Source organism: Physeter macrocephalus, chromosome 11, assembly GCF_002837175.3.
Source record: "Physeter macrocephalus isolate SW-GA chromosome 11, ASM283717v5, whole genome shotgun sequence".
Taxonomy (NCBI): domain Eukaryota; kingdom Metazoa; phylum Chordata; class Mammalia; order Artiodactyla; family Physeteridae; genus Physeter; species Physeter macrocephalus.
Window position 1 is genome coordinate 171,854,087 of NC_041224.1, and position 15,219 is coordinate 171,869,305.

General features: G+C 38.4%; 1 protein-coding gene across 2 annotated transcripts in view; it reads left to right on the plus strand.

Annotated features, from left to right (window-relative positions):
• UNC79 (unc-79 homolog, NALCN channel complex subunit) overlaps positions 1 to 15,219 on the plus strand; it is a 221,191-nt gene that overhangs the window by 121,769 nt on the left and 84,203 nt on the right. For both annotated transcript variants that reach the window (XM_055088693.1, XM_055088694.1), the window contains 5 exons: positions 2,247 to 2,428; positions 4,215 to 4,416; positions 5,212 to 5,391; positions 6,846 to 6,911; positions 14,536 to 14,822. In XM_055088693.1, the coding sequence (XP_054944668.1) occupies positions 2,247 to 2,428; positions 4,215 to 4,416; positions 5,212 to 5,391; positions 6,846 to 6,911; positions 14,536 to 14,822 (917 nt within the window). The remainder of the gene's footprint in view (positions 1 to 2,246; positions 2,429 to 4,214; positions 4,417 to 5,211; positions 5,392 to 6,845; positions 6,912 to 14,535; positions 14,823 to 15,219) is intronic.

A 15,219-nucleotide genomic window follows, 5' to 3' on the forward strand; every position in this document is an offset into this window, starting at 1 on the left:
GATAAAGAAGATGTGGCACATATATACAATGGAATATTACTCAGCCATAAAAAGAAACGAAATTGAGTTATTTGTAGTGAGGTGGATGGACCTAGAGTCTGTCATACAGAGTGAAGTAAGTCAGAAAGAGAAAAACAAATACCGTATGCTAACACATATATATGGAATCTAAAAAAAAAAAAAATGGTTCTGAAGAACCCAGGGACAGGACAGGAACAAAGGCACAGACGTAGAGAATCGACTTGAGGACACGGGGAGTGGGAAGGGTAAGCTGGGATGAAGTGAGAGAGTGGCATGGACATATATACACTACCAAATGTAAAATAGATAGCTAGTGGGAAGCAGCCGCATAGCACAGGGAGATCAGCTTGGTGCTTTGTGACCACGTAGAGGGGTGGGAGGGAGAAGCAAGAGGGAGGAGATATGGGGATATATGTATACGTATAGCTGATTCACTTTGTTATAAAGCAGAAACTAACATACCACTGTAAAGCAATTATACTCCAATAAAGATGTTTAAAAAAATAAAATAAAATAAATGCCACCTCCATTTCATGAACCTTCAAATGCCCCCATTGAGTTCCACTTTCTCGGTTCCATTGGTGGAAAGTCATTTCTTTATCCTTTGATCTCTCATAGCATTTTATTTCTACCTCATTTGTGGCCGTTACAGCCTTTTGTATTACATTTCTGTTACAGTTGTACCTGTCTTATCTCTTTTAGTTGACTTGACTTTGAAGTCAAGACCTGTGAATGATTCACATATTAGTCTGCTTGGGCTGCCATAACAGAATAACATAGACTGGATAGCTTAAACAACAGAAACTTATTTCTCACAGTTTTAAGGGCTGGGAAGTCCAAGATCAAGGCTCCAGCCTATTTGGTTCCTCGGTGAGGGCTTTCTTCCTGGCTTCTCTTCTCTCTCTATTCTTACATGGTAGAGAGAGAGAGAGAGAACTCTTGTCTCCCTTCCTCTTATTATAAGGACATGAATCCCATAATGGGAGCCTACCCTCATGACCTCATCTAAACCTAATTGCCTCCCAAGGTCCCACCTCCGAATGCCATCACATTGGGAATTAAGGCTCCAACATATCAATTGGGGGAGGGGACACAAATGTTCCGTCCATAACAATTCATTTTTGTATTTACTCCCACCTTCCCCAAGTACCTAGAATGATCTCTTATGTATATATAATGTGCTTAATATATATTTTAAAAATAAGTGAATCAGTGAATTTATTGAGTAAATACTGTATGTACTAGTTATCATAGGAGCAATACAAAGAGTATAAGAGCAGATTCTTGCCCTCAAGAAGCTCCTAATTTAATCGATGAGATCAAATATAAACATGTAAGAGGTTAAGAAACTATAACAGTATAAATATAATTCAAGACAACAGAAGATAACAGTATAAATATAATTCAGACAACAGAAGGTATGTCATATAGCTATATATGAACACACGAATGCCATAGGTAAATGAATAGTTTTTTTGCAGGAGTTCGTGGGATGGAAAGGCCACTCTAGGAAGTCAGAGTGACTTTACAGAATAGTAGAATTTCAGCAGCAGACTCTTTAAGGATGGCAGAGTGTCAATAAGCAGAAAAGAATAGAAAGAATATTCTATCTAGGCTGCTGGAACAGCTTAAGTAAAGTCCTGAAATGTCTTTGCATGGAACTATATTGCTTCACTAGTTATTATAACTATTTATAAAGCTATGTTTAAAGAGTGGCTGGAATAATTTAATATAGATGTGCAGAATAATGGTGCATCTGTTTCATGGAAGAAATATGTGGCTTCTATAGCCCCAGCAAGACTGGTTGTCATATCACTTCATGACATATTAAGGACTTAGAGCCAGCCCTGGTGGGCACGTCCCACATCCCTGTGTGGTCTGCAGAACCTCTATAGAATGGACAAAGATATGAGCATGGAGGCATTTTGAAAAGTTTGAAATGTGGCTGAAAGTTAAACAAAGGTAAAGACCATTAAAGAGAAAAGAAAAGAAAAGAAAACCCAGAACTAAATCAAGGCTGCCTGGCAGAAAAATACCACACTGCGTAGAAATGGTCTCTGCTGCACAGGTAAAATGGAACACTCAAGAAGGTGGCATTAGAATTTCCATTTGGTATTTAACGTGAGTGTAAGGGGGCCCAGAGTTAGCTTTTTCTCTGTGGGCTCATTTCTCAGACCGTCTAAATAAATGTCAATTTTTTTTGTTCTCTGCCTTTGACATTGCAGTGGAAAAAGTGGCTGTAATTTGTAGATTTCTGGATATTCATTCAGTGACCAAAAACCACCTGCTGAAGTACTCCCTGGCACACGCCTTCTGCTGCTTTCTGACGGCTGTGGAGGACGTCAACCCAGCTGTGGCTACGAGGGCTGGTCTCCTGCTTGACACCATAAAGAGGCCAGCCTTGCAGGTGACGTCCCTCAGATGTGCATTATCTGCTCTGCGGATGGTGCTCTGCTCCACTCTACTAACTCACTGAGTTATTTCTCACATAAACACACATAATCACACATAATACTGATGATGATGGTAACAGTGGAAATTTTTTAATTGAGAAAAGCATCGCAGAACCACACTGTATTAACATATCTCTTGTTTTTCTTTGTTGATTCTTTCTTTCCAGTCTTTGTGCCTATGCTGCCATCGCTTCTGACAGATGTAATTATTGTATAATTTTGTGTGTGTGGCAGATTTTTAAACTAGGTTGGTTATTTTATACCATTCAGCTGGCTCCTGGGCCAGAAGCCCTTGTCACTTGAGTCTAGATGCAAAGAGAAATCAGATGCATTATAATATAAACCGAAGCAAAACAAGAGATGGTAAATATACTACTGAAATGAAATACCACAAAGTAAAATCAAAGAGACATGAAATATGAGACCTGGAGAGAGTTGTTTATTTATCTTATTTGGCACCTTTATTTTATACTTAAAGAAACCAAGTCTCAGAGAGATAATGTGACTTTTCAAAGAACACAGAGTGAATTCATGGGAGAACCAAGACTAGAACCTCTAAAGTCCTGATCTACTGTTTTTCCACATTGGCACCTGATTTATTATTATATTGTTATTATTAAAAGTAATAATAATGGCAAGAACTAACATTTGTCAAACAGGTATTGTGTTTCCCGGGCAGTGTATTAGAAGTGTCCCATCATGCATTACTTCATTTAATCCTCACAGTAACATTGTGTGTGTTCCCATTTTACAGATAGAGAAGTTGAGGGTTAGAAAGTTTAAGTAACTTTTTCAGATTCACACGGCTAGTAAGTGGCAGCACAAACTCAGGTCTGACTCATAATAATGTCCATGTTCTTAATTGCGTGTGTGTGTGTGTGTGTGTGTGTGTGTGTGTGTGTGTGTACACAAGGTCTCCCAAACCAGTGTAAGAGCTTCTCTTGTAAAAAAGACTAAGAAGAAAGGGCAAACTATGCAGAATCTGAAAAATTATAGAGCTATGCTGCTGGTGGACCCATACCTCCCCATGTAAAAATTCCCAGTTGTCTTCTGGATAGTCCTTCTCTGTTGGTCTTAATAAGACAAGGTAGTTGTATGTCTTAACCCCCGCTCAGGGCTTGGAACATAGGAGGCACTCATTAGATGAGAGTTGAATGAATTAATAGCATAATTGGATGAATTAGTTTTAAAATTTCATTCAGTTAAAAAAAGGGAAATGGTAGACTCACATACTAGAGAAATAGAATGCTCAGTCCATTCCAACTTTGATTTCTTAAGATTCTGTGTTCCACTCACATTCCAAGAAGACAAGATGACTTTCCTTTCTTTTAGAATCATGGAATTTAGCATTGAAAGGGAATTTAAAGACCATATTCTTGTGTATTCTAAAATGTAGTTTTGGAAGTACGCTTCTCTTAATAGAAACTACAGACATTAAAGAAAGAAACACTGGTCTGAGGGTATTTGGATTAAGTGGTTATTATTCTATGCTTCAGAAAAATCAGTAATACACATTGAGCTCAGATTTCTGAGTCAAAATTCAAGAGATATTCAACAATTAGGAGAAGCTCCTCTTCTGCGTTTTTTTTTTCCCTACCAAAAATGCAATCAAAGAAGATTTCAATTGAATCATTCTTCATTGTAAGCATGGATTGAGGAGGCTGCCTTGTTTCACTGACTTTGCTTGGTGTATTTACATCTGACTTTCCTTTTTTTTTTTTTTTTTAACCTTTTCCCCAGGGTCTGTGTCTTTGTCTTGACTTCCAGTTTGATACTGTGGTTAAAGATCGACCCACAATACTGAGCAAGCTTTTACTCTTGCATTTTCTTAAGCAAGATATTCCTGCTTTGAGTTGGGAGTTCTTTGTCAACAGATTTGAAACGCTTTCTTTGGAAGCTCAGCTACATTTGGATTGTAACAAAGAATTTCCTTTTCCTACAAGTAAGCAAAACAAAGAACTTGCTTTAAACAGTCACAGTACATATTCTGGTGCTTGCTGGATAAACAGAAGATACTCCACATGTAGTTTAATTTCCCATTATGGAGGATACCTTGACTTCATGTACTCAGTTCATCAAATGTTTGTTGAATATCTACTGTGGTAAGCTGCAGGTTAACTCTTTTCTGGCATTCCAACATCAAAATTTTTCTCATTTAGGGACTTCCCTGGCGGTCCAGTGGTTAAGACTCCACGCTTCCAATGCAGGGGGCATGGGTTCAATCCCCGGTCGGGGAACTAAGATCCCACATGCCATGTCGCGCGGCCAAAAAAAAAAAGGAAAAAAAAATCTCATTTATTCGAGGACCGATGAGAACCATTTGTGACTCTGTGTTCCTTAAATATTATTCAACCATCATATTTGCAATGTCCATGAGCAATTTTGTGAGATATATTTGCACTTTGTAAATTTACTCTTCCATGCTTAGTAATCAGTTACCTGGAGCTCTAAATAGATGGAGAAAAGACTTTGGTCACTCAACTATTTATCCAGGGATAACAAAATTAGATACTTTAATCTTATGGTCTAAACAGAAGAATGATAAACGATATTAAAAATAGGCAGTAGCCATGATTTTTTAATATAAGGCTTATCATAGAGGGAGATAGATGAATGAGAAATGTATCCATGGAAGATGACTTTTAATATTGAAAATATACACAGATGGATTGTTTCAAAGTACTTGTATAACATAGCGAGTTAAGGAAAATGATCACCTCTAATTCCTTTTGCAAAGCTATCACTGCTGTGAGGACCAATGTCGCTAATCTCAGTGATGCAGCATTGTGGAAGATCAAGAGGGCTCGTTTTGCAAGGAACCGTCAGAAGAGTGTGCGTTCCCTCAGAGACAGCGTGAAAGGGCCCGTGGAATCCAAGAGGGCACTCTCCCTCCCTGAGACCCTAACCTCCAAAATCCGTTGAGTATCTTCTTCCATCCTTCCCTTAAATCTGTTTGATGTCTTTCTGAGGCTGACATGTCTTGTTGAATGTTCACAGAGAGTAGTGTATTTAGCAAATTGAGCTCCTTCAGCTGCATTGGCCTTCACATTCCCTAGAGGGTCCCCCCAGGTGTGTCAATGCCCTGGGTGGCTTTTCCCAGTTGCTGGTGAAACAAATCCCTGATCCAGCAGTAGATTGTTTTGAAATGTAGAAGGCAGTAAATCCATTGATGCATGGCATGAGACGCAGGAGAAGCGTTTGCTCCTAAGTCCTAGAATATGAAGGTTTCCACCACCACCATTATAACCTAAGAGCTTCCTGGATGAGACTTTGTCAAGACCCATGGCAGCTAAGAGGGTAGAGTAGAACTTTGGAATGCATTTTCTTTTCATGCATGACAAAGCCAGCCAACAAGCTCCTAGAAAACCAATAATAATGGTGTTTTCAAAAAAGAAAAATCAGGCTGATAAGTTGAATTTCTGCCCAACTTCACCAGATAATTTATAAATAAAAACAAACAGCATTGCCAACTAAAAAAAGACCATATATACTTGTTTTCTAAAGGTCTTTTTTTATATTGCACTTTTAAAGAAAACAAAAAATTACCAAATGACTAGATGAACTGTAATGATTAGCAATGGCTCATGAATGACAAATAATTAAAAATTCATAACTAAATCATCATATTAGCGAATGAGTACATTAAATATAATACTAACTTGTAACATTTATTAAATGATTTAATTTTTTAAAAATGTCATGAAGTTAATAAAATAACACCATAAAACATTTTTTTATCCTGTCAGAAGCTGAAATGTTTGCTTTTCCATTGATATTTCTTAGAAGTCAGCTTTATGTAACATAACCATTTTTAATCATAAATATGATTTTATTTTGTTTATTGCATTTCTCTCTATTTTATGACAAGCTACGGAAATGTGGTATTTTGAACTTTGGAAGAGTCAATGAAAGCCCTTTAAGCAATCAATGACCCAGCTTTTCAGGGAGCAAAGATAATAACAGATGGCCATTTAAGAATAGCCTTTAGCATTGCTAGGCCCAGTGAAACTGCATCAGATGCTAAAAACCAGTACCTAGATTCAATAAATTACAATTTCTATGTGAATTTCCCAGCTCTTTTATAACCTAACTAATCAGTTTGGGATATAAAGTTTATTTATTGTTATTTCTTGTTAATTGATTCACATGACAATTTTGAAGAATAAGAATTGAAGTAACATTGAAGGATGTTCTTTAGATTCAAAGAAAGCCACAGAACTTCTGTGACGTAAACCTCTTGTATGTGATGTTAATTACAAATACGAAAACTAAACTTGCTCCTGCTATCCAGTGCAGTTAGCACTGAGTATGTTTTCTAGGCTCAAGTTGTTTTTAATGCTTATTTAAATAGAGTTGTTGTTGATTTTTAAGCTGTGAGGTTGACCAGGCATGAGCAGTCTGCTCCAGCTCTCGGTGGGACACCCGAACAGATGCCAGGTGGGTACTTCTGACGTTGAAGGGCCGTGTGCAAGTGTCTATCACAGGTGGACAAGGTAAAGAATGTGGTGTCTCTAACTGGACCAGAGTGATGTATTTAGGATTTGAAAGCTCAAAGGGTTTTACCCCAGATGCTCAAGTGTTTGAGCCCCTGACATGGCAATTCTTTCCATCTTAAAATTGGCAGATGACTTTTGATCCTGTTAACTTATGGTCCAGTAAGAAGCATCATGTTACCTGAGTATGCACTTTTCCCCCGAGAGCCAGTATGACTACAACTATACCTAGTACTTATATTTGTATGTGTTTTTACACATAGAAATATTATGTTCATCTATATCTGCTCTAGGAAAAACATTTCATTTACATTTTAAAAGGTTAATACATTTGAACCACCATCATTCACTCATCCCCTTAGCCATTTCCGATTCTTTGCAACTCTTACATGCATTTCTGTCTCTCGAGAAAGGAGGATTTCCATTGTTTAGAGGACCATGGGATCATATTCTGCTTGGTAGAGTGTAACTGTCCTTTGATGTTCTGGATAGATTAACTTATCATGAAGTATCTTAAGGGTTGAAGGGATGCTGGCGAGCCTGTTACAGACTGAATGTTATCTACACACATGATGCCATACTTGCTGGGAAAATTGTGGAGGTTCTGAATACCTGCTTATTTGTCCAAAACAAACCTGGTAACTACCACCTATGTATCATGCTATACAACGTTTGGCTTTTCATCTAAGAATAGTTTTAAAATAAACTTTTCAGAATGGTACCGATACTGTCAGAAGGACAATTTCAAGTAAGGAGACTTTCAAGAACGTGTTATAAAAACGATGCTATAGAAAGAGAAGCAGTTAGGCCTGGGAGACGAGGAGAAGAGGGAGAGCCCTAAACACTATGAATGCAGGTGGCAGGTGTTGGCCTAAGTTCATTTTCGCTTTTAAAATTGATGAGAAAAGGAGAGCACACACTTGGCAGAGTCCCTCTACCTTGTTTTGAACATCACTCGGGCCTCAGCTGTGCTGGGATTAAAAAAAAAAAAGAATAAAAATAAGAATTTCTGATCCTGAGCTTCATTTAAAATGTGAAAATATCCATTTTCCCTTCAGTTAAGTCTTTTTGAGATTGGTCTTATGCAATTTCATAAGTTACCTTTATCTTACCCTGTCTTTTCTTTTTGACTTAAGGCTTAGTTGAAAAGCTAGTCTTTAATTATTATTATCCATTTTAACAATCCAACTGTAGGAGTCCTCTCACATCGCTTTGGAAAAACATGTACATATGTTTCTTGAAGAAAAGCCTTTAGGCGTCTAATTGTCCCATCAAAAGTGATCAGATGGAAAAGGGGCAGATAACAGTATTGTTTAAATTAAATATAAAGCTAATGCTTCTGGAAAGATAATTACATGATGCCACCATAAGCAAAACTTGCTTAGATTTGGAAACAGGTGGCTCAGCTTATGAGGCAATTTCAAACTAGTTTTTCATTTTTGCATTATTATTTACTGAACACTGAGTGTTTTAACTTGGAAGCAAAGACACGCCAGGATAACCACAAGATGGTACAGAGTGGTTTAAGATAGTAATTAAATGGAAACCGAAGACCTTGCTATTTAATGAACATGCTTTTGTTTGGTACAAGTAATGAGCTCCTCTGTGCAACACCTCTTATTGACCGGACCTGAAATAAAGCAGATGTCCTTTAATTATGCAGCAAGACTTAATTTTAGTTGCTGTTTAGGCTGAGCTTTTGGACACTGGATTTACAGTTTATGGCTCTCTGATCTTAGCATTTACATATTGCCCACAGCAAGTTTTGCAGCAGAAATGCGCTTGTATAGAGGGTAAGCGCTGCAAGGCTACTGAAGAGTTGCACTCCTCTGTGACTTTTATGAGTCAAATCAAAGGCCTTTGTGCGTATAAATAAAATTCATGGACTGTCATAGCTGAAACCTTAGAGATATGTTAACATTCTCATTTTCCAGAAGAGGAAACTGAGATTCCCAGAAAGGAACAAGTTTCACAAGCTTGCTGGTGACAGATCTGGGTCTCAAGCCCAGATGTCTTGATCTCTCTTGCAAGGCATGTGTGGTAATGCCAGCAGGAGCTCAGCACCTTCATTTGATCCCAATTGATGAAATATACAGTTTTACCTGCTAGTCTGAATTTGGTATAATTATAATTAGATATAAGCTGTTTTTTCACTGATGCTGTGAGAACCAGGAATTCTTTGTTTTTGGTGATTCAGAACACCTGTTGAATATTAATTGACTATAATGCAGCAGTTATGGTAGGTTACAATTGGACCGTACTGGAAAATTGGCATCAACCCCATGTGATCGTGGGAAACTTAGTTATATCTTATTCCTCATCCCCTGGGATGAATAATTAAACAATAGTAGGTATATAATGTTAATAACAACGGCAATAGCCCTTTATGTATATATAGTACCTCTTTATAAAGAGTGTTTTTAATGCAAATCATCTAATTTCGATTTCACAACAACTCTGCATATACATAAAGTATTATATATTTTTTCCACTTTACATACAGACAGGAAAACTGAGGTCCTGAGGGACTAAGTAACTCTGCTTATATAATTTGATCATGATCACATATAACTAGTTAGTTAGATAGAGACTGATACTTGAGTCCAGGAGACTTTATTTGCTTTCTTTCCACTACAGCTACCTCTCAATAAATTGGTCTTAGGGTGTTCCTGCCCTGGGGTACATGAGGACACCAGTCTTATTAGGGAGCTGACTTGGGCATTCAGGCCTGCTGCAGTGTGACTTAAGCCCATGAGTGTCCAGACCAAAGGACCTTTCCCAATTAGGACGTATAGATTGGTCTAGAGCTATCCTAATCCCTAAAGGGACATATATACTTTCAATTCTACTCCATCCTGCAGAGAACTCTTGAGATCTCTTGGTCTGAATTTGTGTCAACAAGAGAAGGTACCCGGTACTGGGTAGCACTGGTAAAACTCTCTTGTATTTCCCGCCTCCCTCAATGTCCAGCCTAGAGTTCCAAATTACTTCTCTTTGGGCTCTTTCTTTCTTTCTAGAGGTGGTTTACATTTCATGTCTTCACTAACTTGCAGAATGCCTATTGATCATTAAGAGCCAATAAATCAAAGAATTCAATTGTTTTTATAGGAATGCCCTTGACTGAAATGATAGTTTCGGAAAATGACAGTTTCTATTGAACAAACACTTCTTGGGCACCTGCTGTACTAGAACATATGAAGAATGTAAAGATACATCAGGAATTCTTGTACTCTCAACTTGCTTATGGTCAAGTAAGGGAGATAAAGTATGAACATAGGTGAACTCTCATCTCGTGTGAAAGTGATAGTACTACAGGATCGTTCACGTCAAATGCAACGGGAGGAGAGCTGGAGGGAACAAGGAAGGTTTTGTGGACAGGTGACTCAGCCAGGCCTAGACAGGCGGACAGGAGGTAAATGCATGGTGATAGGATGTGGGATAGGAGAGGCAAAGGCAGGGATGGGGGGGAGCACATGAGGCTATGCAGCTAGTAACCGGCCCCAGCTTTACGGCCCTCCTGTGGCTCTGTGCATACAGAACAGAACTGCTGTGAACGAAGCCTTAAGTTGTGTTATTGAGCCACGGAGACCAGTGAGGCAGTGTAGTTAGAACTACCAACGTAATGCAGACTCATTTATAGTGCTTGATCATTGGTTTCTCTGGACCAAATGCAGAGTAAACTCATAGAAACTTCCTTCCACTACCTAATTGTCACTTGTCGGCTTGACAGAGGGGTCAGTGAGTCGACTTACACAGAGGAATGTTTCCTATTTCCCTACCCACTTCCTTGCTGTTTGGGGACTTCATCAGGTTTTTGCCCATGTAGAAAAGATCTGAAATATTTATTTGAATTCAATGCACTTTAAACATGTACGAATAATGAGCATCTACTATATATCAAACACCGCCCCGTATTCTGTGAGGGATGTAAAACTGGATAAGACATAGCACTTGCCTTCAAGGAGTCTTTGTTCTCACAGGGGAAATACAGCAAATGGATAAAAAAAAAGTTCTGCCTCGCATAATGGTTATTTGCCACATGAGAGTTGGGAAATGCTAAAGGAAATTTTCCTGCACTCTTCCCTCTTTCCCACCCATCTTCCCTCCTTTCTTGTTTTTGGAGATGTATAGAATTTAGGGACCCCAGTTGCTGAGAGGAGGGTGGGCGTATTAATAAGAATGGCTTCTGGGGACCAGATCCATAGGATAAAGTTGGGGGTGCGGGTGGAGGACCACCTTGCAAGATGAGGAGAGCATCATGAGCAAAGACAGCAGGGTGGCAAAAAGGCTGGCTCCGTTCTGAGATCCAGGAGCAGCCCAGTGTGTAAGGATGTGGAGCATTTAGGGTGGAGCAATAGGAGATAAGTCTGGAAAAGCAGATCCTGATCCTGCCTGGTTTCAAATCTTCTGAATACATACAGTTGTATTATACTGTGGCGTTTCAATCAGTTGCGCCACTCTGTGGACAGATCATGATGGACCCAGTCCATGTTAAAGTGAGGGTAGGAGTAGCTCTGCCCCCATGATAATAGAGATTTTTACATTTTTCTTTACAAAAACGATAAAATCAAATCCCTTAACCTGTTAAATCTCTATAGTTAAAACAGATACAGGAATTTCACAGACTAGAATTCAAAAGTAAGTGTTTTAATTGTCACATTTAGAGAAAATATTATAGGCATTTAGTTTTAAAATGGAAATTTTATATCTTTTATAGATAATGAAAATAGTAATATCGTCTTTATCCATAAAGAAAATCTCAGCTTTCCTAAGCTCATTTTTCTTAGGGATTTGATTAAGGTAACTTTTCTTGATGAAGAGTGGTGTCAGTCACATGCTTACACTATTTTTAAAGAAAGACAATATACAAAGCACAGACTTGCAAAGCCCACACTTGGAGGGGTAAATTATTGGAATGAAAAGAGATTTCTTTCACTTTATGCAAAAAGTTCCATTAACTAGTTCTTTTTTCAGTACATTTAATGGTTTGTGAAAGATCACTCATTACTGGCTTTTCAGGGAAAGCAAAGAGCCAGCAGACTTAAAGCTAAGCACTGCAGATCAATGAAGATGAATCCAAAATGGGGATGGGGCCTTTGTGAAATGATACTTAGTCATTAGGAAAATATGACTTGATGGGAAAAACTAAGGTTACACACTTTTAAAATGAATGTCTACTTGCAATGGGGCGAAGAGATTTGAAATATTTAAAGTTGAAGCCTGATTGTTTATTTTCTAGACTTGAACTAGATAGGAGGAAATAGGGAGCCGGTGTCCTAGCTGGGCCTTGTCTGGATCTCTCTTTCTTCTATTTGAGCCCCCTAGACTCTCAGGGCTAAAAAACAAAGGTGCATCTCCTCCTCAAATGCTCCTCGGTTCCATTTTTAACTTTGGAGTCAAGCCAGTCTAGACTTGGAGGTGGCTGAACAGGGCTGAGTGATAACATGCTCTCCTAAACCTTGCCCCCCAGAGCTAAAACGAATTGAGGAATGAAGCTATATCATCGTAACAGCCATTGCTTGCTGCTACAATAACACTGAACCCTGCAGGTAACCTAGATTCTCACACTTGTCACATTCTTGGCCCAAGCTTGCCCAGAGCAATTCCCTCCTGCTAGTTGTAAAGTAATACTCTGATGGAAAAAAAAAAATCAAGACTAAATATTTTTCAGTGCTGAAAAGATAGTTCTTTAAACTTTTAAAATAAGGATTTGGTCTGATCTTCTATTTCAGACATTTAATTTAATTATAATATACAGTAATGCTTTACATTTATGACCTTTCGTGAAATAGGGTGTTCCACACGAATTGATTTTTTTCCTGATGGGTCATGCATGCCTGATAAATAATGATAATAGTAACAATTTATTGACCACTCTCTGCATGTGAAACAGTGTAATAAACAAATCCTTAGGTTTTATTTGAATAAATTTTGGTTAAAACTTCTCTAAAGTACATTGCATACATTTATTCCTTCATGAACAGACTCTATGAGACCGAAAAATGTTGTTACTGTCCGAGGGTCATATTGAAGTTTGTTAGATGGTTTCCCCTATGCTAGAGGTTCTTAGACTTAGTTGATTCTGCTGCCTCTTCAGTCATTGTCAACTATCCCATCTCAGTGTATCACTTTTGAACAGATCAACATTCTTCTGATCATCTGGGGAAAACTAGACAACCAAGCATGTAACCTCATGTGCAGTTCTAAACTAGTAAATTCGGAATTTGACATTACCTTCATGCCACTGCTTCAGAGAAAGTGTTTAGGCTTGAGACAGCTAATTTCTGTGGTCCCCAGGAAACATTTCTTCTATCTTGCTTCTCTTGGCTGGTCCTAGAAGATTGAGATTTTTGCCAAATTAGTTGAGGCGTTAAAGGATATAAATTACTACCTAGCTCTTGGTTGTATCCTGCATGCCATAATTAAAATGGATAGAATCAAAGTTTGGTTTGTAATGATTTATAACCAAAGCTTGTCATCATTTAGAACGTTTCCTCTCAGGATGAGAGATGAGAATGCTGGTGTGTGGGTCTAACCCAGCAGGCAAAAACTTTGTTTCCAATTTAGAAATTCTCATGTGACTTGTCAAAGAAAGGACAAGAATGCATATAGGGTATTTTGAATAAGGCCCAAAACATAAACATAAATATGGAAGAGCAAATCTCACTCTTCCTTCCCTCAAAGTCCTAAACTAAACCAGATCAGAAAAGGCAGAAAACAAGGGGAGACAGGGTATAATTTCTGACTTTGAGAAATAACAGAGAAAGTCAATGTCAGGGACCTACTCAGATATAATTATTTGTTAGGTTAAGAGTAAGTCAAGGGCTACGGTATTTTTTCTTTCCATGTGAACTTTCAGCTCACCTTCATGTGGTGTTTTTCTCTGTTTTTAGAAGTTCATGCTTCTTTCTTTCTGTCTGTGCCCTCCCACCCCTTATATGTTTCTCATTACATACAGCAGGGCTTATAATTTGCTATTTCTAATTTTGACTATATCATTCAAAGAGTGCACACTGCTAATATCTTAGGATTTGGAGAAGAAAACTTTTCATTTTGCATCAGCTGATATTTGAACATAACTGAATTGAGATTATAATTTAAACAAAATAACTCAATGGATGTTGTAGTTGCTCAGTAGATTTTAGGAAAATGATTTTTGTGGTTATTCTTACATGCTTATTTTACAAAGCTGGAAGGGAAACTTCTTTTTATTAGTGAGGATAAAACTTTGCCAAGATATTCAAAAATTTGCTAAATGCAAAGTTTGTGTAGGTATTTTGTCTTGCTGTTTGAAGATAACTTTGCTTTATAGTGTCCCCCAGTTTTTTGCATTCCCTTATTCTTCCCAAATTACGCGGTCGTTGTAATTTCCACCCTGGGACCAGTGCTTTGCTCAGTAGGTCATATTGTGCCTGTAAGTTTGTCTAGAACAGACCTTTAAATATTTAGAGGCTTTATCGATATAAAGAATGAAATAGGGTGCTATGGTGCTTCATTGATCAGTGAGATTTTAGTGTAAACTTACCTGTGGGGGAACCAGCCACCGACGGCCTTTCTTGTACTGACAGGCCAACAATCCCCTGAGAATGACAACACCATCAAGGACCTGCTCCCCGAAGATGCTGGGATCGACCACCAGACAGTGCACCAGCTGATTACAGTGCTCATGAAGTTCATGGCCAAGGATGAGAGCAGCGCCGAGTCAGACATCAGCAGCGCCAAGGCTTTCAACACGGTCAAGCGGCACCTGTATGTCTTACTTGGCTACGACCAGCAGGAAGGTTGCTTCATGATTGCACCTCAAAAAATGCGCCTGTCAACTTGTTTTAATGCGTTTATTGCAGGAATTGCCCAAGTAAGTGTAAGCTTTCAGGAGTCATGCCGTTAGGCTTTTAGTACAAACAAGTCATTAAATTCCATTTAGCTGACATTGGTTGAGTGTAAAGTTTTGCACAAGTTACTTTATTAGGCAGGGGTACGTGGAGGACATCAACAGCCTGATATCATAAAGGGAGTTGGGGATTTTGGGGGCGGTAAAAGATACAGAAAACTTAGCATTTTAATCTTTTTTTTTTAACATCCTTATTGGAGTATAATTGCTTTACAATGGTGTGTTAGTTTCTGCTTTATAACAAAGTGAATCAGCTATACATATACATATATCCCCATATCTCCTCTCTCTTGCATCTCCCTCCCTCCCACCCTCCCTATCCCACCCCTCTAGGTGGTCACAAAGCACCGAGCTGATCTCC